This window comes from Pomacea canaliculata, linkage group LG7 (genome assembly GCF_003073045.1).
Source record: "Pomacea canaliculata isolate SZHN2017 linkage group LG7, ASM307304v1, whole genome shotgun sequence".
Classification (NCBI taxonomy): Eukaryota; Metazoa; Mollusca; class Gastropoda; order Architaenioglossa; family Ampullariidae; genus Pomacea; species Pomacea canaliculata.
This window is the reverse complement of record NC_037596.1, coordinates 24808056-24833670: the sequence shown is the minus strand read 5'-3', so window position 1 is coordinate 24833670 and position 25615 is coordinate 24808056. Positions and strand designations below refer to the sequence as shown.

General features: G+C 38.7%; 4 protein-coding genes across 5 annotated transcripts; 2 read left to right on the top strand and 2 right to left on the bottom strand.

Annotated features, from left to right (window-relative positions):
* Positions 1–494: 494 nt before the first annotated feature.
* On the bottom strand, positions 495–3067 carry LOC112569130. Of its 2 annotated transcripts, none has more exons than XM_025246827.1 (3): positions 2744–3067; positions 1698–2282; positions 495–1236 (listed from the first exon to the last, which is right to left on the bottom strand). In XM_025246827.1, exons 2-3 carry the CDS (start codon positions 2272–2274, stop codon positions 842–844), a joined length of 972 nt encoding a protein of 323 aa, XP_025102612.1. In that variant the 5' UTR covers positions 2275–2282; positions 2744–3067; the 3' UTR covers positions 495–841. The 2 variants fall into 2 exon arrangements, with proteins under 2 accessions (XP_025102612.1, XP_025102611.1); XM_025246826.1 differs by having other exon boundaries at positions 2767–3065.
* A 5070-nt stretch (positions 3068–8137) lies between these two features.
* LOC112568940 lies at positions 8138–10260 on the bottom strand. The gene is made up of 3 exons (XM_025246517.1): positions 10250–10260; positions 9181–9324; positions 8138–8809 (listed from the first exon to the last, which is right to left on the bottom strand). Coding segments are annotated over exons 1-3 (813 nt in total). The 5' UTR covers positions 10251–10260; the 3' UTR covers positions 8138–8141.
* Positions 10261–16044: 5784 nt separating this feature from the next.
* LOC112569057 (piggyBac transposable element-derived protein 4-like) lies at positions 16045–18079 on the top strand. The gene is made up of 2 exons (XM_025246705.1): positions 16045–16200; positions 16557–18079. Exons 1-2 carry the CDS (start codon positions 16069–16071, stop codon positions 17622–17624), a joined length of 1200 nt encoding a protein of 399 aa, XP_025102490.1. The 5' UTR covers positions 16045–16068; the 3' UTR covers positions 17625–18079.
* A 1819-nt stretch (positions 18080–19898) lies between these two features.
* LOC112567554 (piggyBac transposable element-derived protein 4-like) lies at positions 19899–23005 on the top strand. Its single transcript, XM_025244250.1, has 2 exons — positions 19899–21630; positions 21992–23005. Exons 1-2 carry the CDS (start codon positions 20791–20793, stop codon positions 23003–23005), a joined length of 1854 nt encoding a protein of 617 aa, XP_025100035.1. The 5' UTR covers positions 19899–20790.
* Positions 23006–25615: the final 2610 nt, after the last annotated feature.

Sequence of the window (25615 nt, the reverse complement as noted above, 5' to 3'; positions counted from 1 at the left end):
CCCAAAAATTTTGGGGGAAAATAAATAAGAGAATCGGATGGTGGTAACCAAGGATCAGTAATAAGGAAAGCATTGGGTTAGGACCTACGCCATACAGAGTAGTGAGCTCGGAATGCATTTTGCGCCCGGCAGACGAATAAACAAGCAAACAGCAGCAGAAATTTCCACTTGACCTCTGCCCTACCAGCCACAATTTTTGCAAGTGGAGCCTTTCAATGAGCAAGCTTGCACTGTTGTTTGCAAGCTAGCGATAAATGTTTCCTTTTTCCTTCTCTCTATGGTCACAGGAAGTTTAAATTACATTCGCCTTGTCATAAGTACAGACATTGTGTTCATGATAAATAACATACCCAGCACTCTTTAGATATCTAAATGAAGTGTTTTGCGTATCATAGTATTGCCGTTTCTTATCAGTTTTTAATTGGAAAATAGTGATACTTAGAGAAAGGTAAATGATGATTTGACATAATCATAAGCTCATAACTCAACAACTCATAGAATTAAAAAATTGCTTTATTTTGCAAAGAAAACATTCAAAACCAAAAGTTCATTTAAAGTGTATTTTGATTGATAAATGCAACATAATTTCTCCACAATTAAATTTCGAAAAGGAAAGGGGAAAAAAGGAAGATTGAGCTGTCCTGTTTACTCTTTATTTGACAGAGAGAATGAAAACACAAATATTCTACAGTACACTATACCTGATGATGACAACTAGAACATTGAAATAAACCGCATGTTGTGACGGACACTTTATTATTCTGTGTTTTACATGGCCTCAAATAAAATCTTATATCTTATAAACTCTGTACTTGGTAAAGACAATTCAAGCACAAATACTCTACACTGTAACTGATGGTGAGCGTGTCCATCTGTCATTTCTACCAGACTGCAGGTTAACTGCATAGTCCGCCCACATGTGAACTTTACGGAGCATCTCGTCTGGATCTTCACCGCAAAGGATGCACAGGTCACGAACTCTTTGTGTCTTCACTCTTTGTTCCTCCTCCAGACAAACCTCTTCCTCCTGCAGTCTGCGTGTGTGTATAGCCAGCTCCTCCACTCGCTGTTTGCGCTTGTCACGTGACCGCCTGGCTGCGAGGGTGTTGAGCTTTCGTCGCTCATTGTATTTTTCGTCTTCCAGTTCTGTGGGGATCGGTTTCCTCACGGCCCTCGTGTACTTGCGGTCGGGTTTCGGCACTTGCTGCAGGGAGGCAATGGTCGGGATAATCAAGGCTGTAACATATGAAAGGTCTTAATTTGAAAAAAAATTTAGAATGTAAAAAGTATCAAATAATTATTTTATACGTAAACATAAATATTAATACGAGATAAAGTGTGGCATATCCTGTGCAAGGTGTTTCGGGCATGACATGCCAAAAACCAGCCGAGAGAACCAGGTACACACATGGAATATGTTTGCATCTTTTTAACTAAACAACCGTCGTGTACAGACTGCTAAGCACATAAAACAAAAAGGAAGAAAAAGCTCCTGATCATTAGCTAACCACTGTCTAGGGCAAGCGATAACTGTTCAAACTGTGATGTGCTTTGTGTGTGTGCTGTAGTTGATTGGCATCCTTCTCTAGGCTCAAAACTTAAGCTGGAGGCTATGATTATTCATGAGGTAAATCCATTTACCTTCCACATACAACAAAGATAAGGAGAGACCGAGAGAGAAGGGAAGAGTTCCTTACCTGGAACATGAATAGCTGGAGAAGCCAATGGACATTGTGCAGGAAGTGGATGATGATAAGGCATGGTTACTGTCGGGAAACTATGAGGCGGCAGTGGATGTAGATGTGGCATGGTAGGTACAGGAAAAACTTGAGGAGGCAGTGGATTAAAACCATTCGATATCTTTGCTGGCGGTTGATATACATATGCAGGCTTTGTCTTATCGTCTTTTGTCGGTAGTTCCTCAAGATGCTGAATCACATCAGGGGACAGATGAGGAAGAGAGAGGTCAATATCAGGACTTGGCTTCACAGGATTGCTGGCTTGAAACACACTTTGGAAGGGCTTGTCCTCGCCGCATAGGATCTCCATGAGAGTGGGCTGCTGTGTCCTCAGGCTCGTCTGAATGTCTGAGTTTGGATTGGCGCCATGTGCGCTTTTTTGGGATATGTTATGTGAGCCATAATATTTTTCGTCCATTGAGCTGTCATATTGACCTTTCTGATAATATTTGCCTTCATATTTTGAAGGATTCTCAAAAACGTCCAACAGCTCGTCAAAATCCCAAGTGGATGCTGAAGTTTGCTTGCAGTCCATTCTCCTGTCTGCAAGTTACAAACCAGTTTGCCTTTAATCACAGTGATCACAAAAGACTCCATAAAATAAAGAACCTTTATTATACGACACATTTATTTTATAACCTTAACTCATACAATACGCAGCTGCGGTAGCCCGTTCGACCCCGGTGTACGCAGCAGAGAATGACAGCGAATGAAATCTCGACTGGTATTTTTTTTTAAAATTATATTTAATATCCTACATTAACAACAACTATGTGTGATACTCCGTTTTAAAGATCATTTAAAATAGATTTACGTGGTGTACATTTTAACAAATATACGTTTTGTTGTCTTGCAGTAAAATCAACTGAAAGACTGTAACTGTATCGGACCGAGAACTCACAAAATGGGGCCGTAGGTCAAAAGTTTGACAATCAGAAAAAATATTTATAAAATATATACACACACAAAAGCACAAAACAGGCATATATTTAATGAGAATATACCTTTGAATTTTAATATTACTTACTGTTTTCTTCTCATTTTCGGTTGTTTGAGTACAAATCCACGTCGAATTGAGTAACCTGCTACTAATGTCAAAATGGCGCTGAAGTAAACAAGCCTTCGCGTGGTTTTAACATGGAGAAAATACCTGATTGGTTGATTTTTTCAGACTTTAAAGGGAAGTAATCGAAAGAGGAACAATTCCTTACGGTTCCCGTATTTTCTCCCCTTATGTATTCGTTCATTTACGCACAGAACTAAACACTCGACAGACTCTACTGTGGTACAACAGTGCGTCGTACAGATACAGGCAACGTGTGGGCTGGGTCAAGTAGCGCTGTCGCGCAACTGCGTACTACGCTTGGCGAATGCCTTAATGATCACTAAAGACTCCATAAAATTAAAAAAAAAAAACTATTATGCAACACCTTTACTTTATAACCTTAGGAACCCGTGTTGAAGAACCTGATACAACAAATGCAAAGACAACGAAAGAAAGGATGTGTGGTCAAGGAGATCACATCGTTCGTCTTTTGATATCAACATTAAAATACACTGATATACTTATAACATATACATAACATTTTCCTCGATATTCATTACTGCAATTAGCTGAGGAATAGTAATAGGAATGGTAAGCCTTCCCCATTCCAAGCCACTAGTTACGTGACACGTGCGCTTCTCACAACCCCACTGACAGTCAGCGGTGTGTGAACATCACCCGACCGTGAAAAACATTGCATACCAGCAAAAGTTCACTGGACTATGGTTTATCAATCGCTGGGGAACGTTTAGCATGCATGCATAACAACTTGTAGCATCCTCACTTTATGACTGCCGAACAACACCTCAGATATAAAAAGTAATTAAAAATAGTAATGAAAATGTAATTCTCAAAACAAAGACTACTCATAAAAAGTCCTCAATTGATAATTTACTTTTAGTCAAATACTTGCACACAAAGAAACATTCAAAGCCAAAAGTTCATTAACAGTGTTTTTATTGCACACAAAATACATTTAAAACAAAAATTTCATAAAAAGTGTATTTTTATTGCACACAAAGAAACATTTAAAACAAAATGTTCATTAAAAGTGTATTTTGATTGATAAATGCAACATTATTTCTACACAATGAAATTTCGAAAGGAAGTGAAAAAAAAGCAGATTTAGCTGTCCTGTTCACTCTTTACCTGACAGAGAGAATGTAAACACAAATACTCTACCCTAACCTAATGATGACAACTGAAACATTGAAATAAACCGCATGTTGTAACGGACACTCAATTACACTGTGGTTTACATGGCCTCAAATAAAATCTTATATCTCATAAACTCTGTACCTGGTAAAGACATTCAAGCACAAATACTCTACACTGTAACTGATGGTGAGCGTGTCCAACTGTCATTTTTAACAGACTGCAGGTTAACTGCATAGTCCGCCCACATGTGAACCTTACGGAGCATCTCGTCTGGTTCTTCACCGCAAAGGATGCACAGGTCCCGTACTCTTTGTATCTTCACTCTTTGTTCCTCCTCCAGAGAAACCTCTTCCTCCTGCAGTCTGCGTGTGTGTATAGCCAGCTCCTCCACTCGCTGTTTGCGCTTGTCACGTGACCGCCTGGCTGCGAGGGTGTTGAGCTTTCGTCGCTCGTTGTATTTTTCGTCTTTCAGTTCTGAGGGGATCGGTTTCCTCACGGCCCTCGTGTACTTGCGGTCGGGCTTCGGCATTTGCTGCAGGGAGGCAATGGTCGGGATAATCAAGGCTGTAACATAGGAAACGTCTTAATTTGAAAAAAAAATTTACAATGTATTAAGTATCATATCATTATTTTATATGTAAACATAAATATTAATACGAGATAAAGTGTGGCATATCCTGGCACGTCATGCTAAAAGCCAGCCGAGAGAACCAGGTACACACATGGAATATGTTTGCATCTTTCTAAACAACCGTCGTGTACAGACAAGACTGCTCAGCACATAAAACAAAAGGAAGAAAAAAAGCGCCTGTAACGACTGTTCATTAGCTAACCACTGTCTAGGACTCTAGGGCAAGTGATAACTGTTCAAACTGTGCTGTGGTCTGTGTGCGTGTTCTGTAGTTGATTGACATCTTCTCTTGACTCAAAAACTTAAGTTGTAGGTTATGACTATTCATGAGGTAAATCCATTTACCTTCCACATACAACAAAGATAAGACGAGAGTGAGAGAGAAGGGAAGAGAGTTCCTTACCTGGACCAGGAATAGATGGAGAAGCCAATGGACATTGCGCAGGCAGTAGACCTTGAAATGGCATCGTTGCTGTATGGAAACAATGAGGTGGTAGTGGATGTTGATGTGGCATAGTCGGTACAGGGAAACCATGAGGAGGCAGTGGATGTTGATGTGGCATGGTAGGTATAGGGAAAATCTGAGGAGGCAGTGGATTAAAACCATTCGATATCTTCGCTGGAGGTTGACATGCAGGTTTTGTCTTATCGTCTTTTGTCGGTAGTTCCTCCAGATGCTGAATCACATCAGGGGACAGATGAGGAAGAGAAAGGTCAATATCAGGAGTTGGCTTCACAGGATTGCTGGCTTGAAACACACTTTGGAAGGGCTTGTCCTCACCGCATAGGATCTCCATGAGAGTTGGCTCCTGTATCCCCAGGCTCATCTGAATGTCTGAGCTTGGACTGGCGCCATGTGCGCTTTTTTGGGATATGTTATGTGAGCCGTAACATTTTTCCTCCATTGAGCTGTCATATTGACCTTTCTGATAATATTTGCCTTCATATTTTGAAGGATTCTCAAAAACGTCCAACATCTCGTCAAAATCCCAAGTGGATGCTGAAGTTTGCTTGCAGTCCATTCTCCTGTCTGCAAATTACAGTTTGCCTTTAATCACAGTAATCACTAAAGACTCCATAAAATAAAGAACCTTTATTATACGACACATTTATTTTATAACCTTAATGATCACTAAAGACTCCATAAAATAAAAAAAACAACTATTATACAACACCTTTACTTTATAACCTTAGGAACCCGTGTTGAAGAACCTGATACAACAAATGCAAAGACAACGAAAGAAAGGATGTGTGGTCAAGGAGATCACATCTTTCGTCTTTTGATATCAACATTAAAATACACTGATATACTTATAACATATACATAACATTTTCCTCGATATTTATTACTGCAATTAGCTGAGGAATAGTGTTTACTGGTATGCATTGGTAAGCCTTCCCCATTCCAAGCCACTAGTTACGTGACACGTGCGCTTCTCACAACCCCACTGATAGTCAGCGGTGTGTGAACATCACCTGACCGTGAAAAACATTGCATACTAACAAAAGTTCACTGGACTACGGTTTATCAATCGCTGGGGAACGTTTAGCATGCATGCATAACAACTTGTAGCATCCTCACTTTATGGCTTCAAAACAACACCTCAGATATAAAAAGTAATTAAAAATAGTAATCAAAATGTAATTCTCAAAACAAAGACTACTCACGTGACAAGGCGAGGGTCGAGGATAATATTGAATACCGTAATCCTGATTACATAAACCAATCAGTGGCAATAGTCGCAAGAAGGCACGTGAGGTACACGTGTTTGACACTTACTAGCAGCCACGTAACACGGACAAAGGTTAACTTCTGAACTCTCCAAACTCGTGGAAGTGTTTCGTAATAAAAATTCCAAGGCTTTTGTCTCGGCACGTGTAGTAGTGATTGCGTCAGACGACTGTAACAATGGCGCCTCACACGCGCACTGATTAGCACGTGACTTGAAGAGGCGGAGCACATTCGGGGATTGGTCATTGTGCTGGGGGAGAGTTCTGTAGGAGGGGGAGGAGCGAGTCAGCCAGCCAATGAGAGGGACGCTTTCACCACTCGCTTTTACTACCTTTGCGCATTTGACGAGCCTTCATTTTAGTGGCCAATGGCGTGAATTCCAACCTAAACCATCCTATCCACTCTCCCATCCCAAACTGCCTATTTATTTTATGTTGAGAGACAAGCTAGACTAATATAGCAAAAAGAAACAAACACAAAAAATAAAAAATAGGAAATCAGACAGAAAACAAGAATGTCCACACTTTCCACTTTACGGGAATAACAGAATAAGCAAAAGTTATGTTTTTCTACTCTAGCCCTATATGAATATATGACAAACGTATTTTACATTTTATATTTGAATAGATTGGCCACCTTCTAGAAAGGAAGCGAACGAATACCAGCTCGATCGTTTGAAATTATTATGGACTTGCAGATCACTTCGCAAAAGCATGTCTCGCAGTGGCTGTCAGTTCTTTGTAGTGAAGAAAGAAAGACAAATATAAAAATAAAAAATATGCTCTTTTAAAGGCAAAACTATAATTAAAATACTGATGCATTTTTAAACACGTTTGAGTCTAAAATATCAATGTATGATAGTAAAGAATAGGTGTCTATCGATAAGACTTTACTCAGCTAGGTTTTCCGCTTCACTGAGTCCGTGCCCCCTTCTCGCGGACCCACGTGTAGCATCCCCCCTCCTCTCTCTCTCCCTCTCACTCGTCAGTCTGTGAGCCGTGTTCACCCTGATAGACAATAGGCCTGGGGTGAGAACTCACCGGCGTGAGGTCCCTAGAGAGAGGGGCTGCAGCCCCCCAGTGCCGTGCTGACAGTAAGGCGGGAGTTCTTTGTGTGGACCGAGAAGTGGACAATGCGAGGAGCGACAGCCAATCGGAGAAAAGAGCTTATAACTAATAAACTATTCATCCTTTACTCAAAGACCTAGCAGAGAACTAGATAGTACCAATGGACAAAAAAAAGGACACACATCAAAGACACGCTTCTCTTTCATCGAGTTACTTTGTGTTTTTAAAAAAAAAAATAAACTCAAGCACTAATTCTAACACACACATGTGCACACAATCCCCTATTATGCTATTAAATATAAAAAGCATGAGAAAGAATTAAAAAACAAAACCTTCTTCTTTAAACAATATTTAATAACTGATATTTGAGAAGTATACAAGAACTAGTATTTGAGTTGTGTAGAAAACTTTTAGCACCTCCGATTCCTCATGATATGTACATAAAATTAAGGAACTAGCTATACGAAAACATAGATATTTAAGAAAACAACAGAATCAAATCAACATAAGCATAATGAATATGAAGTAACAAATCACATAAACATAAAAAATATTATTAAATTTTAAAAAAAGACAAGAAGTAAAAAAGTTTTCTTTCTATAAAGCTATGTAAATATTCCAGCTGTTGGATAAAGCTTGTTTTAAATCTTTACGAAAGTATTTTCATAGAAAAAATGTCTCTGCACCAACGGGTCTCACTTGCTCATTCTATGAAGCTTTCTTTTGAAGTCAGATAATAGTTTTTCCATCTCTCTGTGATCAGATTTCTTTAAGGTACGATATCGCCCCTGCCTTTGTCAATAACTTGTTTTTGTTGTGGTCGCCATACTTTATCATACAAGCGAAAGCATCGATCCCGGTGTTCAACTTTCCCACCAGCATCATCCTGACCAGCATTTTTATCCTCAGAATCGCAACTTCTCTCGTTAAAGAACGACAGAAAGTTAGCGATATAATGAGGTTCCTCTCCCGTCTCATCAGTGTGAACCATAATAATGTTTTCATCCCCAACAGCAATGTTCTCCTTAAAAAACGACAGAAAGTTAGCCATAAAATGAGGCTCCTCTTCCGTTGAAACATTCTGCACCATACTGTTCTTTCCATCCTCGACAGCAATTTTATTCTTATAAAACGATGGAAAGTTAGCGACCAAATGAGGTTCTTCTTCCGTCAAACCAGTCTGCATCATGATGTTGTTTTCATCCCCGAAAGCAATTTTATCCTTATAAAACGACAGAAAGTTAGAGACCAAATGAGGTTCTTCTTCCGTCTCATCAGTGTGTACCATAATGTTGTTTTCATCCTCAAAAGCAATTTTATCCTTAGAATCGAAACTACTGTCGTTAAAAACAGACAGAAAGTTAGCGATCAACTGAGGCTTCTCTTCCGTCGTATCAGTCTGCATCATAACTGCCTTCAGATGCTGGTGTTCCGACACTGAAAAAAAAAAATTACAGAGGTAACTATCTGAACAACACCTATGACCTGTGTGAACACCGTCAGATCTTTATGCTCCTTTAAGTTAAACTAAATGGCTTTCTGAGCAACACTCTTCCAAACTTATCATAAGATTTTTACACAAAAAGGAAATGAGTAATGGAGGACGGGGTTAAAACAATTTTTAAATAGATATCATTGGGTTTAGACAAGAAATCGGCTGAGGAAAACGCTTCATGTCACTTGAATACTTTAAGCTTCAATTTTTCTTTCGACTACAGCTTTCAAAATTATTATGATCCCCTCTTCCCAAGTATTCAACGTTTTGTTACCAACGTCTTCACATTCGATTGTAATATTCTGATCGTTACCTTTTTCATCGTCAACAACAAGGTTATCGTTATAACCACAATTTTTGTGTTTACAACCCGACAGAGAGTCAACGACAAGGTGGAGTTCCTTTTCTTTCTTTTCACTCTGATTCATAACTACAGTCAGATCCTGATGTTCCGCCACTGAAGACAATGAATGTGAGAATAAGCGACTAGCTAAAGAACACTTAGGACCTGTCTGAACAGTCAACCTCCCCCAAATTGCTTATATTTTAATCCGTTGGTGAAAGCATGTTTCACAAAAAACAAAACAAAACAAAACAAAAAACGAATAATGGGGAATAATGGCGATATTAACATGGTTTGGTTTTCAAAAATATATGATATGAAAAGATATGATTGGGTTCAGGCAAGAAATCGAGAAAAGAAAACCCTTCAATGCAAATGAAAACTTTACATAACAGTATTTATTTATTATAGCTGTCGAAATTATTATGAGGGCAGAAAAGAGAGCTATAGTTGAAACAGATAGGAGCGGGGGAGAGAAATTAAATAAAAAAATGCAAATAAAACAGTTGACAAAGACACAGAAAGAGACAGAAGAAAAAAAACAAAACAAAACAAAACAAATAAGCAGTGGTCAGAAGATGTGAAAATCTTATATAATTAAAGTAATTCTCAGAAAGTGGCACTCAAGTCGGACACACTCATGCAAGCACAGAGACTTATACATACATGAATTTACCGGAAAGCACAAAGAAGGAAGGAATTGGTAAAAGAGACTCATTAAAGATGGAAGAAGCAGCACAAATACAATTATAAAGGGTTACGTCACTTGGTCATTTTATTTTCAATCATTCAAATGTTTCTTCGGACTAAATAGTCTTCTAAGAACGAACACCATTTTCAAATTAAAATCACTTCAATAAGAAATATAAGGAAAATTCTACCTGCGAAAGATGATTTACATACTGTCAAATCAACATTTAAAAACCAATGAGAAAGTAGCAGTAAATGCTGGGATGCTGAAACACTTCTGCATTTAAAGAATTAGTTTTAATTTGTTCTAGACTGAAAAACATTCCAATATTAAAAGAAGATAACTTACTGATCTCTTGGGTGGTTAAGATTGTAATGAGAAAGTCAAATTCCACAGTCGGGAAGTGTCGCCTTGTAGGTATCACAACACTGTGGGCTGCACTTGGTTTTATACTCTTCCTCCCTTGACACGGGTGGATTCAGCAAGGTAAACGGACAACCAATCAAAAGCAAGAGATTGAAATGACGCTCAAATACGTCCCGAGAACTTATGTAATCCATGCCAGGTTGTCCACACCTGTGATGAAAGCTTTCGTGCCTCTTTTAATCTTTTTAGCAGGATTCCCTACTTCCTTTCAATCTGTCTTCATTCTTTTTTGACACTGTTCGCCACATTACGCAATTGAAACCCCACTTTGACCAGGGTTGACTCGACCATATTACATTGAAAACCCAACCCTTCCCACCAGGCCAGTTCTTAGCCCCCGCGGGGCCCGAGGCAAAGGGCATGTGCGGGGCCCTCACGCCACGATCACACGGTTTTAGTTGGGATCTAAAGTCACATATCAATCAAAAGCGCGGGGCCCCTTGAAGCGCGGGGCCCTAGGCAGATGCCTCGTCCGCCTGCCCCTAAGCACGGCCCTGCTTCCCACCCCCTCTACCACCCTCAGGCCATTTCCCCTCCAGTATGTGCTCTATCTCAGACAGTCAAACATGACATCCCATGATATAAATCTCATAATCAAACAAAAACATATCATAATATACGCTGTTGAAGTCAAGATTTAAAAAAATGGTTTAAAGCATGTTTCAATCAGTCTAAATTATTTGAAGGTATATCTAGCATCTATTTACAGACTATGTCGTCTGTCTGGCATAACAGTCAGGACAACTAATAGAAGTTAACATTTAGTAAGCTTACAGATATACACTTTACTACAGTATCTGTATGAGCGAAGGATGAGAAATTGGTGCTTTTTGCCGAGCTAGCCATTAAAACTATATCACGGAAAGGAAGCTAGTCCTGTAAACAGATGCCACATGTATAGAAAAAACCAAGATGCCCGGTACGAGAGCTGAACCCAGCACAGCCAACCTGCGCTACCGGACCACCAATCTTCCTGAGTAAATTAGACATAAGATTGTCAGATATCAGTACTGAAGTTCGCTGGCGCCAACGCCCAAACTCATGTCTTCTTTTCTGTTATTCTTATTTATTTAGTGTTCTCAATAGCTTTATGGATGGCATCGAAGAAACAAAATCGCTTCTCAAAAAAAGTTACACAAGAGAAAATGGAAGCGTGCAATATTACATAGTCTGTGGGAGGGTTTTGAAAAAAATAATAGGTGTCGGAAAAACATAAAAACTCCACACACACACAAAACCCCCAAAACTGTACAGTGCTTTCTTTGTTTGATGTATTTTATCCGCCACATTTTTTAATCTCCTTTGATTTATGGCTAGTAGAGATGCTTCCATAACCCCTGACCTTTCTTATCAAGACACTGACACCTTAGTCACGGCTTAGTGTGACCAGAAGGTGCGAAACCTTTCATCCCCACCCTGACCCTGGCGTCCACGACTGGCGTCAGCTCAGCGACCTGGAAAGATTACATAAGACCCTTGGTAATGACCCTGCCGTCCTCAACATCCCCAGGCGCTTGCTCCAGCTGGCGAGCTCCATAGTTCAAACATCAGTTGGGGGTATTTACCTCGTTTGTGACAATTAATCCTGTATTTACATCCACTTTGCTGGCTCCACAGCCGCGTCAGTCACATTAACATGAGCTGTCGTCACCATGCGCAGGTAATGAAGCGACCATGTTTACCCGACAGGTAGACAACCTGCAGCTTATACTAAATACTAATTCCCAAATTCACCCCCTCATCCCCAATCCCAAATTGCTAGTGGGTTATTGGGTTATTACTGACTTGCACGCAAATATTATGTCAAGTCACCTGACCTTTTAGAGCAGGGGTGGGCAATTAATTTTCCCAAGGGGCCGGATGAGAAACTGGGATGGTTCTAGAGGGCCGGATGATAAACTGGGATGGTTCTAGAGGGCCGGACTAATATAGTTAACTCAGTTTTACCCAATACTGTATATATAGTATATTTACTGGTGGGCGGCCAGCGGGCGGGCCGGTCAGAGAGAGGAGGCGGGCCGGATCCGGCCCGCGGGCCGGCGTTTGCCCAGGTCTGTTTTAGAGGAAACAACTAAATTTTTCCTCAATAATATGTTTGAAATATGCATTATGAAACATGATTAAATGTGTGCTTTAAATTATCATAAACAAAGTGAGCTATTTTTTTTCTTGCTTTTCTGTCAAGCCATGGTACTCTGTCCGTCTGCTCATCAGTGTGTATATACATTGTATCCCCTAACTGCTTGCCACACCTTATTCAGCCTCATGAGCATGGTTACCTTTCATGCCTGCGACACCTCAGGTCATTTTATTTTTGTCTCGAGTACAAGCATATACGCGTACGTTAGTACACAGTGTTATGTGATTTTTTTTTTAAAGTCACATTCTAGAAGTGATAATGTAAAACAAAATGTAGTTTCACTCCGTCTCCATCTTATTCTATTTTTCTTAATATTTTTTCTTACTGTCTCCCATCTGTCCCTCTGACACATACTCTCTCTCTTTTACACGCACACACACTCTTTGTATAGGGCATATTAACAAAAAATGGCATCGGTCTTCCACACTTTGACTATCACACTGCTCGTACTCAGGTTTGTTGCCAGTTTGGTGACGGGTGTTTGCATTAAGCTGATTAACGGGTAAACAATTACTTCTCAGCCAACACAGGACCCGTCTGTGTTCACATCGTAATATCTTGTTTATATATGTTGCTCTAATTAAATCTGGATGGTAATCGCAGTAATCTGAAGAGGATACTGAATCATGCCATTTTTGGAGAAAACAATCCTTGAATCTTTCTTTTATAGTTGTGATGAATAAGGGGAGATTACCAACTGTCTGGCATTCCAACACATACCCAAAACCATAGTTACATAAAATTCTAACTTGGGAGGCCCAGTGGGATCTGCCTGCCTTATCTTGTATATGTCTTGGGACCTGTGTTTTGGCAATGTTAGTATTCTGCACCAGTATTGGATAACTCTTACATATGAATCAGATACAAGAGGAAGCCTTCCACATTCACTGCATGTAACATACAATACAAGAGGTTGATATGGATAAAGGGTACCTTTAAAATTAAAAATTACACGTGTAAGAACCTAGAGAGTAGAGTAATCATTAGAGTTGTCCTTTACTTAAAAACGTTTGTAAAGGAGATCTGTATAACCATGTGCATCACATGAGGTATGGGGGTGAATGTCAGAATCTTGTCGGATTATTCTTATTATTTGACTATACACTATAAACCCTTCATACAAAGAATTTATGATTATATACAGCCACCCAAGGTTAATATGTATGTAACCAATAGCATTTGATGTTGATATGGGCCAGATGGCTCCCTAAAAACTGAATAAAAAAAATTATTATTATTACTCTTTGTATAATTCTGCAAAATATGATCTGTGATAATAAAATGATGAGTTGTGTGTCCTCTGTTCTATGAAATGTGCATACATATTTTACTTATATGTGTGCATATCTATATACTTGTAATTATAGAAACACGTGTCATGAAAGTGAGCAAGCCCGCCTAAATCATTTTTCAAGTTGTTTCACTCAGATATTTTTTAGAGAATCAGGTAACCTTTGAAAAAACTCGGTTCGACTGTGGAAATTCGGCTGCGCTTCGAGAGAATCAAATAAACTATGTGCCCCTATGAGCACAAATGCCCTAATCCCCTCCCCCCACCAAAAAAAAAAAAAAAAAAAGACAAGGAAAGATGAAGAGAATATGTTATCAAATAAAGATTCTAAGATTTTAATACTTTGGGAGTTCTCGTTTTAGATGTTCAAGAAAGGTAAATTTTTTTGCTGCCCATCGTCCACCATTTTGTGCAGTAAAAACGAAGCGCAGCAAAAGTAAGCAATGCTGAATATTCATACATTACTTCTGATCGCTTTTATGTTGAATGAACAAAGAACAACTTAAAGTTTCTTAGGAACCACTTTGGGGTGGGTTTTTATTTTCTCTGTTATCCTTAAAACAGCAAGAAAATGCCAGGATTCCGATGTAGTTCTTTAAAAGTTGAAACAGTGCACTTATTGACTCACAAAGCTTAAGGATAAAACAAAAATTGTTTGAACCAATTACTAAAAACTCATCTGTGAACTCTCCATCAAAACAAGAACAGAATGATTTTTGTGTGCTGAATTATACCAATGGCATACAATCCTTGAAAACTGTCAATTATTCCAAAATATTCAAGTAATTTAAAAACAAAAGCATTACAACACCGAGCATTGTTGTTTAATAGATTGTTAGTTAATAAGAATGAAGAATTTCTAATGATTATGGTAGTAAGATGAATGTGTCTTTTTTTGTCACATCGAGAAAAGTTTTTACAGGGAAAAAAAACCTAGTGACCCAAAATAAATCTTCCTTGTGGTTTTAGTTGAGGGCTGGAATAGCAAAAGCAGTGTTTTTGATACATCTATAGACCAGCCAGCCTTTACAGTTAAGGCAAAAATTATTTTTGCTTGTTTTTTTACTCAGAGGCAACAGAATTAGGTCACAAAACTGTAAAAAAGCCAAGCTTTGTATAAAGATGTTTAGATGTTAAGCCATAAAAGGATTATATGTAACACAGGTCTGTGTTAAATACTAAGTACCCTTAATTACCCTGTTTTTGGTGCCAACCCAAATGATATACTAAGCTGTGAATAGTGTGGAAAGGGCTGTATGGAGATGAAATGTCCAATTATTGCAAAGTTTATTTAAATTATTGAAAAGTGTAAATAAAGGGCTGACAACCTCGCGCGTTTACATCCACCAACACTGTTAACTGTTCTGGCAAAGATGTGCGCAGGTATAAACAACAGTTGTGCAGCTTTTTCTCTTAAAGTAACCGCTGTGTTGAAGCCCTAATGTAAAAGGTAAAGGTAGTCCTGTAACATATCTATCGGTGGGGAGTGACGGTTTTCAGCATTTCTGAGCACAATTATTTCCTTTGCACATAAGGGGAGTGTAAACAGGAAGTTCCGGTGTTTACCCACACTGCCTTTCGTTTCCTCTGGCAAAATGGCGCGAGAATGGAAGTATCGAGAGATGTGCGAGTTATTCCTCAGCGATTCGGACGAAGAAATGGAGCTGGAGGTTGGAGACGACGACGACGACGACGACAAAGACGAATGTTTATACGTAGAGGAGAATTCATCTTCAGAGGAAGATGAAGAAGAATTAAATTACGGAAATCGATCAGCAGACCAGTACATGACCGAAGTAATTGACGAGGATGACGAATATGATGTAGAAATCGACAAAGATTCAGAACATTGTGACTCAGAAACACCAAGTCTCGTCGAACAAAACGTGCCTGAGAATGTGCCTTCTTTAGAAGAGGGCGATCTTAACCATGAATGGTGTAAAAACCTTCGTGGTTTTCCGACGAAGCCAGATTTCATCGCCACGCCAGGTTTGCAGGGCCCACTAAATCTTCCACCCTGGGAAGATTGTAAACCAATTGATTTCTATAGGCTCTTTATTAATAAGGAACAGATCAAAATGATGAAGGCACAGACAAATTTATACGCTAGACAGAAGATAGACAAGGTTAAAAAATCTAATGTTTGTGTTCCAGCGAGGTCAAAGATAAATACTTGGAAGAGTGTTCAGATCCACGAAGTATATAATTTTCTCGCAATAATTGTACACATGTCTGTTGTTCACAAGCCCAGAATCAGTGATTACTGGGCAAAACGTCCATTTGTACAGACAACATTTCCATTCTCGGATAATGAAGCGGGATAGGTTTCTTGATATTCTAGCTAATTTTCATCTTAATGATGATTCTGCAGCAGTTCCGAAAGGGCAACCTGGTTATGACCCTCTTCACAAATTGAGACCTTTCATAAACCATTTGAACCATGTAAGTTTTTTTTGTTTTTTTTAAAATTGGTTTATTTAATTTTGATGTGTTAGAATACACATACTTTTTCAGTACACTTGTTATTTCATATACAGTTCTTAGATACAGTTGTGTTACGAAAAAGTGATACGGTATTGTTGACAACTACATGCCACACCCACTGGTTGTCAGTGTAATTATTATTTTAGGGTTGGTTGTATACCAAATTAAATCATTCTTGCATATAACCTTATGCAATGCATAATTACCTTTCAAAAGAACTGTTTTATGAGTGAAATCTATTTTATAACAGAAAAGTGCCATGCCCCCTTAAGCAGTATAATAAATAACAGTATAACTCTTGCATAATGTTCCAGTTATTTCAGACTACATACATCCCAGAGCAACATATCATCATTGACGAGGCCTTGTGTCCATGGAGGGGGAAACTAAGCTTTAAGGTCTACATGAAAGACAAGCCTGTCAAGTGGGGAATAAAATTGTACCATCTCTGCGAAAGCAAGTCTGGGTATGTCTGGCAGTTTGAAATATTGTGCGGTATGCCTGGACTGAGCAACAGGCCCTATGATGTTGTTCAGCGTCTTTTGGGGCCCCTGAAGTCGCTTGGCTACTGCCTGTACACGGACACGTACTACACCAGTCTTGCTCTTGCTGAGGACTTGGCCTCCAGCAACACAGGCTTCACCGGAACTGTTTTGAGCAACATAATAGGCCTGCCAAAAGAATTCATGAACACAAAGCTTGACACAGGGGGTGTTGATTTTAGGCGCTGCAAAAACACTGTGGTGTTGCGGTGGAAAGACAAAACGGATGTGGCAGTCCTGTCCACCATTCACAGACCTCAGATGGTTGCTGTGAATACCCGTACCAGTGTAAAGAAGAGGCCCACAGCTATTGTGGATTACCACAAGAATATGGGCGGGGTGGACCTCAACGATCATATGATTTCCTACAACGCTTTCTACAGGAAGACCACAAAATGGTGGAAGAAACTTGCCTTCCATATGCTGACTCTCACCATGGTGCAAGCCCATTGTCTGTACCTAAAGGTCAGAAAAATGATTGGTAAACCAGGTATGTGTCTTGAAGATTTTATGATTTCTGTAGGTGAAGATTTGGTGACCGTGCCAAAAAGTGATGGGGATCAACCAACAGGAGCTGCAGTACCTCAGGATCCTCAACAACTTCGCATACAGGGGAGCCATTTGTCACATTTTCTTGTTCCTCTTAAAGGCAGAAAAAATTGTTGTGTTTGTTACGCGAGGCTAAAGGCAGAAGGTACAGATTCCAAATATCGGAGGAAAAGGACCAAACGCACTAAATGGGAGTGCCAGCAGTGTAAGAAGGCTCTCTGTGTGCATCCCTGCATGAAGGCCTATCACACTATGCAGGATTACACTCGACCCCTACAGAACCTGGTATAAATAAGTTCTCAGTGAGTAAATAGCTTCAATAATTCTATATGAAGTTACGTTTCATCAAGTGTTGTTGAACTATTATCAAAACCCTAAATGTGGTGTAAAATGAAAAGTTTGACAAGTTTATTCCTTTCTTGTGATCTTGAAAGTAATAGCGATAAAAAGAAAAAAGTCAAATCATTTGTTTTTATGGTCCTGATCATCACACACTCTTCTTTTGTTTAGTTTGTGCAATTATAATCCTAATCATGTGAGTACCCATTTGACAATGAGCACAATTCTACAGCCATGGTTTTTAACAATTTTGGAGAGTGGTGCAGCATTGTGCATTTTAGTCAACAAAAACAATGTTTATTTCTACTTGATTTGCTGGCATCAAAATTGCTTCTTGGAGGTCTAAATTGTCCTTGGATAATAACTATAACCTGTGCCAACCTAAATAAAAATCTTTCAAAATTCTATTTCATACACCCAATTCTCTTTGATTAGATTACTAAAAAATTGAGTGCTCATGCAGGATTTGGATAAGAATTTTCTTTTACACATCTTGATCTTTGCTAATTTGACTTGTTCTTTTCTTTGTCTGTTTGCTTTTTAAAAAAGGGGAATACTTGCACATTCCAGGGAAATATTCTCTTGTAGCATGCCCTAGTATTGAATGACCATCTTGTGGTCTGTGCATGCACTTAAGTCCACAGTTCATTACCGCTACTAAGTTCATTTCCTCTATTCAGCAATATTTGGAGACTAAAGACTAATGTAGAACCACAAAACATTAATCTGTTACCAACTTATCATTGTGGCAGTTCTCAAGTGTTGATTTCAACTGAAGTAGTAATAAAAGATGGTTGCCAAAAAAGTGGAAAACCACAGGCTCCTAATAGAATTTCTACCTGCATACCTTAACATGCATAAATTCTGGTCGGGTGCATCTAAATGATAATCAGAGGATTAAGAATCAGTTTAAATAAGCTAAGTATTTTGATTTTCTTTATTTAGTACACTTCTGCACTTGAAAATCACAATGTGCAAGAAACAGTATGTGTGTGAAGCTTGTAAAATACACCATTTTTAAATCGTATGTATGTTAACCTAACCTTAGCCCATTAAAAAGAATCTCTTTTAAAAGATGAGGTTCTCACTCTTCTATTACTGTGGAACAGAGGCCTTTACAAGTCATGAGAGGGTGACTGGAATTTTAGAAAGATGTCAAGGAGACGTAACAACAGTGAAAAGAATTACCAGTCAATGCAATACATTACGTAAGCTGGCATTAATGAACAAATAGAAGCACAGTCATCAGTCACTAACTTTTTTTTTTTACTTTTGTTTTTCTAAATAAAGTGCAGGTGGCATCCCTTGCATTTTATACTGCTTGAGAAATGATCATCACTATTGGAATTCATAGGTAGCAACACTTATTGAAAATTTAGTAATAGTGGACACTCCTGTTTCTCAATGTAAAAGTATGATTGAAGCCATCCTGACATTTCAGATACACAGGTGTCATGTCTGTCAGAAACATGAAATAATAAGGCACCAGTTTCTGCCGTGAATCTAATAAAGGTCACTTGCAGCTTATAGAGATGGATTACATGGATAATGAGCACAATATAGAAACATACAGTGTCTGCAAGATACCATTCAGTCTTGATGCTAGATATGAGTTTAGTTTATTTGTTGTTGTTCCTTTGAGGAGCATGGGGCCATAACAACCCCTCGCCAGCGGACCCGGTTTTGGGCAGCCCCCTTCAGTTGGGTCCATGTGGTTCCGATGTCCTTTGCTTATCTCTCTCTCCTGTTCTTTTCCAAGTCTTCTTTGGTCTCCCAACTCTCCTCTTCCCCTGAGGGTTCCAGTCAAGTGCCTGCTTTCCAATGGTGTTAGCTGGTTTGCGTAGTATGTGTCCTATTCAGCCCTATTTGCTCTTTTTTGATGTTTTGGTTAGTGGCATTCTGGTTGGTTCTTTTCCACAGGCTGGTGTTAGAGATTTTTTCAGGCCACCTTATATGGAATATGGCATAGGCATCAGTTGGTAAAGGTCTGGAGATTGTTGTTGATGGTGTTTGTCAGTCTCCAGGTTTCAGAACCATACAGTAGGACTGCCTTCACATTGGTGTTAAAGATGCGGGTCTTACTGCTGAAGGAAAATGCTTGGGAGTTCCAGATGGGGTGTAGGCTGTTGAAAGCATGCCTGACTTTGCTGATGAGGCTTTTGATGTCATTGTCTGCTCCACCGTCCTTGTTGACAATGCTCACCAGATGCGTGAAGCGGTCTGTTTCCAAAATGTTCTCTCCTTGAAGTTCGATTGGGAGTTGCCGATGAGATAGAAGACTGATGTCACATCCTCTAGCTGTTTGGTGAAGGTCCACTGGATACTGGTGTTGTTGCCTTGGGTTGTCTTGCGCGTAATCCAGTCTATAGATATGAACATACTGTAGTTTTACTTTCATCTGCTGTGACAGTGGTTTCTCATCCACCACCTCCATATTCCATTTCATACTGACTTTAGGCTTGAAAACCTAAGAGATATAGGCTTGGCTGTTTGCACTGCTTAAAAAATACACACACACACAGATGCAATGAAGCATACACACTTGCGACTATAGCTACACACATTATTCACCGAGGAGCATACACGATAGCGAGATTAATGATGTATGGTTGAGAAGAGAGAGTAGGAGATGAAACATTGACACACATTTTAACCTTTTCAATCCCAGATAAAGATGAGGGCGGGTTACATATTTAGGAATTACTTTTATTCTTCTTCCGCAGTAACACCTCCATGTAATTTCTGTCAAGGTGTACAGCCTTAGATTCACATCTTCATCCACTGTTTTTGTTCAGGGATAATGTCAGTCCTCCTTGGATTGAATATAACATGTATTCGTCCGCATCATGTTGACGACGTCGCCCCAGCGATGTTTACTTGTCGTGGTTCTGAGAAAGATGTGCGCAGGTATAAACAACAGTTGTGCAGCTTTTTCTCTTAAAATTATCGCTTTGTTGAAGCCCTAATGTAAGAGGTAAAGGTAGTCCTGTAAAATATCTGTCGGTGGGAAGTGATAGCTTTCAGCATTTCTAAACACAATTATTTCCCTTGCACGTAAGGGAAGTTACACAGTAAGTTCCGGTGTTTACCCACACTGCCTTTCGTTTCCTCTGGCAAAATGGCGCGAGAATGCAAGTATCGAGAGATGTGCGAGTTGTTCCTCAGCGATTCGGACGAAGAAATGGAGCTGGAAGTTGGAGACGACGACAAAGACGAAGACGAATGTTTTTACGTAGATGCGAATTCATCTTCAGAGGAAGATGAAGAAGAATTAAATAACGGAAATCGATCAGCAGACCAGTACATGACCGAAGTAATTGACGAGGATGAGGAATATGATGTAGAAATCGACAAAGATTCAGACTATTGTGACTCAGAAACACCAAGTCTCGTCGAACAAAACGTTCCTGAGAATGTGCCTGCTTTAGAAGAGGGCGATCTTAACCATGAATGGTGTAAAAACCTTCGTGGTTTTCCCACGAAGCCAGATTTCATCGCCAGGCCAGGTTTGCAGGGCCCACTAAATCTTCCACCCTGGGAAGATTGTAAACCCATTGACTTCTATAGTCTATTTATTAGTAAGGAACAGATCAAAATGATGAAGGCACAGACAAATTTATACGCTAGACAGAAGATAGACAAGGTTAAAAAATCTAATGTTTGTGTTACAGCGAGGTCAAAGATAAATACTTGGAAGACTGTTCGGATCCACGAAGTATATAATTTTCTCGCAATAATTGTACACATGTCTGTTGTTCACAAGCCCAGAATCAGTGATTACTGGGCAAAACGTCCATTTGTACAGACAACATTTCCTTCTCGGATAATGAAGCGGGATAGATTTCTGAGTATTCTAGCTAATTTTCATCTTAATGATGATTCTGCAGCAGTGCCAAAAGGGCAACCTGGTTATGACCCTCTTCACAAATTGAGACCTTTCATAAACCATTTGAACCATGTAAGTTTTTTTTTTTTTTTTCTAATAAAAAGTTGGTTTATTTAATTTTGATGTGTTAGAATACACATACTTTTACAGTACACTTGTTATTTCATATACATTTCTTAGATACAGTTGTGTTACAAAAAAGTGATACGGCATTGTTGATAACTACATGCCACACCCACTGGTTGTCAGTGTAATTATTATTTTATGGTTTGTTGTATACCAAATTAAATCATTCTTGCATATAACCTTATGCAATGCATAATTACCGTTCAAAAGAACTGCTTTATGAGTAAAAACTGTTTTATATTAGAAAAGTGTCATGCCCCCTTAAACAATATATAACTAACAGTGTAACTCTTGCATAATGTTCCAGTTATTTCAGACTACATACATCCCAGAGCAACATATCATCATTGACGAGGCCTTGTGTCCATGGAGGGGGAAACTAAGCTTTAAGGTCTACATGAAAGACAAGCCTGTCAAGTGGGGAATAAAATTGTACCATCTCTGCGAAAGCAAGTCTGGGTATGTCTGGCGGTTTGAAATATTGTGCGGTATGCCTGGACTGAGCAATAGGCCGTATGATGTTGTTCAGCGTCTTTTGGGGCCCCTGAAGTCCCTTGGCTACTGCCTTTACACAGACACATACTACACCAGTCTTGCTCTTGCTGAGGACTTGGCCTCCAGCAACACAGGCTTCACCGGAACTGTTTTGAGCAACAGAATAGGCCTGCCAAAAGAATTCATGAACACAAAGCTTGACACAGGGGGTGTTGATTTTAGGCGCTGCAAAAACACTGTGGTGTTGCGATGGAAAGACAAAACAGATGTGGCAGTCCTGTCCACCATTCACAGACCTCAGATGGTTGCTGTGAATACCTGTACCAGTGTAAAGAAGAGGCCCACAGCTATTGTGGATTACCACAAAAACATGGGCGGGGTGGACCTTAACGATCATATGATTTCCTACAACGCTTTCTACAGGAAGACCACAAAATGGTGGAAGAAACTTGCCTTCCATATGCTGACTCTCACCATGGTGCAAGCCCACTGTCTGTACCTAAAGGTCAGAAAAATTATTGGTAAACCAGGTATGTGTCTTGAAGATTTTATGATTTCTGTTGGTGAAGATTTGGTGACCATGCCAAAAAGCGATTTGGAACAACCAACAGGAGCTGCAGTACCTCAGGATCCTCAACAACTACGCCTACAGGGGAAGCATTTGTCACATTTTCTTGTTCCTCTTAAAGTCAGAAGATATTGTTGTGTTTGTTACGCGAGGCTAAAGGCAGAAGGTACAGATTCCAAATATCGGAGGAAAAGGACCCAACGCACTAAATGGGAGTGCCAGCAGTGTAAGAAGGCCTCTGTGTACATCCCTGCATGAAGGCCTATCACACTATGCAGGATTACACTCGACCACTTCAGAACCTGGTATAAATAAGTTTTCAGTGTATAAATAGTTTCAGTAATTTTATATGAAGTAACGTTTCATCAAGTGTTGTTGAACTATCATCAAAACCCTAAATGTGGTGTAGAATGAAAAGTTTGACCAAGTATATTCATATCTTCTGATCTTGAAAGTAATAGCCATAAAAAGAAAAAAAATATAAAAGTCAAATCATTTGTTTTTATGGTCCTGATCATCACACACTCTTCTTTTGTTTAGTTTGTGCAATTATAATCCTAATCATGTGAGTATCCATTTGAGAATGAGCACAATTCTACAGCCATGGTTTTTAACAATTTTGGAGACTGGTGCACCAGTGTGCATTTCAGTCAACAAAAACAGTGTTGATTTCTACTTGATTTGGTAGCATCAAAATTGCTTCTTAGAGGTCTAAATTGTCCTTGGATAATAATTATAACCTGCGTCAACCTGAATAAAAATCTTTGTAGCCCATTAAAAGAATCATTATGAGATGTCATCTATGATTGTCACATCAGCTGGTAGGCACACCAAATGGTTGTATTGTTAAGACTAACTGTACACATTCTTACAATTAAGCATGTTTCTATACATTAGTAGAGATAGTGGAAAACTTGATCTGTTCTCTTCCATACAGCTGCTGTCCTTAGCTATGTCTAATGTCTTCCCCATTGCTGTAACCTGAAATATACTGAGGAATAGGATTTTTTATTTTTTATTATTAAACAAAACATAACAAAAACTACCGCACACATCAATTTACATAAATAGATCAACAAACATATCTTTGACAATCTACAGAAATCTTTTTTTTTATTTTTGCCATTAATAATGCATCTTATAATATGGAACACAAAACATTACAAAGAAAAATAAATAAATAATAAAAAAAAATTTACAAGCAAAAAGTAACCTATAAGCGTTGTAATTAAAAAAAAAAGGAGTACTGCAAAGGATTTGTTTAGGATTGAACAGTGTTCATCTGTACAGCATTCAAAAAGAAAGGTGCACACACAAAAGAGCATAGACAGATTGAGAAACATGCAAAGGGAGTAAACTGTACTAAACTTCCCAGCAGCCCATAGACATAAGCACTCCGGTTTGAAGTATCAACTGACCAGTAGGAGAGCTTAAATGTGTCACCAAGAAAGCAAAACACCATCACTGTCCTTTGTATTCTTCTAAAACATACTTCTTGGTTCTCTTGACACTCTGATGTATTGTTTTCATCATACCTGAGTTTTGGGTTGTACTAGTACTACAATTACTGAAATGCATACAATCAACCCATTACCTGGAAAATAATTCAAATTGAGGTGAGCTGTGTTAAGCAACAGCATAGCAAGGCTCCCTACACCTGCACCTTTTTTTTTTCAAGCATTCTGTTCACGTCCAAAGGAAACCCTTCTTTCACAAAGATTGATTCAAACAGATTATGCATATTTCTAATGTAGACATTCAAAAATTTTGACTGTACCCATACGATTCATTCACAGTTTGACCATTTCCCAAGCTCAGAAAATATCCACATAAAAAAATATTAACACTAGAAAAACTCTGGAAATGATATATTAAATGACCCCTCTTAATTAACACCAAAAATAACTTAAACAATATATTAGTCACTGAAACTTTGACATGAAATCATTATTTTCATTCCAAAAGTTTGCATTTGTAGCATCACTACTAAACAGACTTCTTAGTCCTCTTTGCCCCCACTGGAGCATAGGACTGCAAACAATTCATAAACAATAAACAGTACCCACATAAATAACAGATCAATAGAAACAATCAGAAGTTGCACAGTAGTTGACGTGATCATTGGTAGAATATGGAGGAAATAATGTCTGTTTAACATTTGTTTTTCTGTACCTACCAGGTGTCTGTTGAAAGAAAATAGGACTTTTAAAACTCTCTGTACCTCCCAGGTGTTTGTTTGTTGAAAGAAAATAGGACTTTTAAAACTAAATGCAAAACAAATTAAATGTATTTTACTTTTCTTGTTTTACCTATCCCCCCACCAGGCAGTCACATTATTTTTTATTTTATTATTATTATTTTTTTTAATATAAAGTCGTGAAATTATATATTTTCAGATAAATTCATATAATCAGCCCAGCTTATTATAAATTCCTGCAATTTCATATTAACAAGTGCGCTAAATTCCTCAATCTTGTATTTTCTGTTTAACTGCAGAATAAAAACTCTTAAGTCTGGCTGTTTCTTCTCTATTTTACATTTATAGATAAAAAAACTTTGCTTCTAGTAGTATATTCTCTAATCTTATCTATTGGGCAGTTTGCTTCATATCCAAATAGTATTACAGATTTGTTAAGTGCTAATTTATTATTTTTAGAGTATTTTTACCTTATTGCCTTTTCTAGGCTTGTCCAAAATAGTTTGGTTTCCTTGCAGCGCCAAAATAGGTGTTCAATTGTCTCCCTTTCGTTGCCACAGAAAGTGCATTTATTATTAACTTCTATCCCCATATATTCTGCCAGGGAGTTTGTACCTAGAATTCTGTGGATAGTTCTGCACTGAAACCATCTCAGTTTAATATCTTTTATT

Coding starts and splice junctions, on each gene's coding strand:
- LOC112569130 (XM_025246827.1), bottom strand. CDS start 2,274: ATGGACTGCAAGCAAACTTCAGCATCCACTTGGGATTTTGACGAGCTG. Junction 1,237..1,697: donor TCCAGCTATTCATGTTCCAG/GTAAGGAACTCT, acceptor CATATGTTACAG/CCTTGATTATCCCGACCATT.
- LOC112569057 (XM_025246705.1), top strand. CDS start 16,069: ATGAAGCGGGATAGGTTTCTTGATATTCTAGCTAATTTTCATCTTAAT. Junction 16,201..16,556: donor TCATAAACCATTTGAACCAT/GTAAGTTTTTTT, acceptor ATAATGTTCCAG/TTATTTCAGACTACATACAT.
- LOC112567554 (XM_025244250.1), top strand. CDS start 20,791: ATGGCGCGAGAATGCAAGTATCGAGAGATGTGCGAGTTGTTCCTCAGC. Junction 21,631..21,991: donor TCATAAACCATTTGAACCAT/GTAAGTTTTTTT, acceptor ATAATGTTCCAG/TTATTTCAGACTACATACAT.
- LOC112568940 (XM_025246517.1), bottom strand. Junction 8,810..9,180: donor TGTTGTTGACGATGAAAAAG/GTAACGATCAGA, acceptor TTTTTTTTTCAG/TGTCGGAACACCAGCATCTG.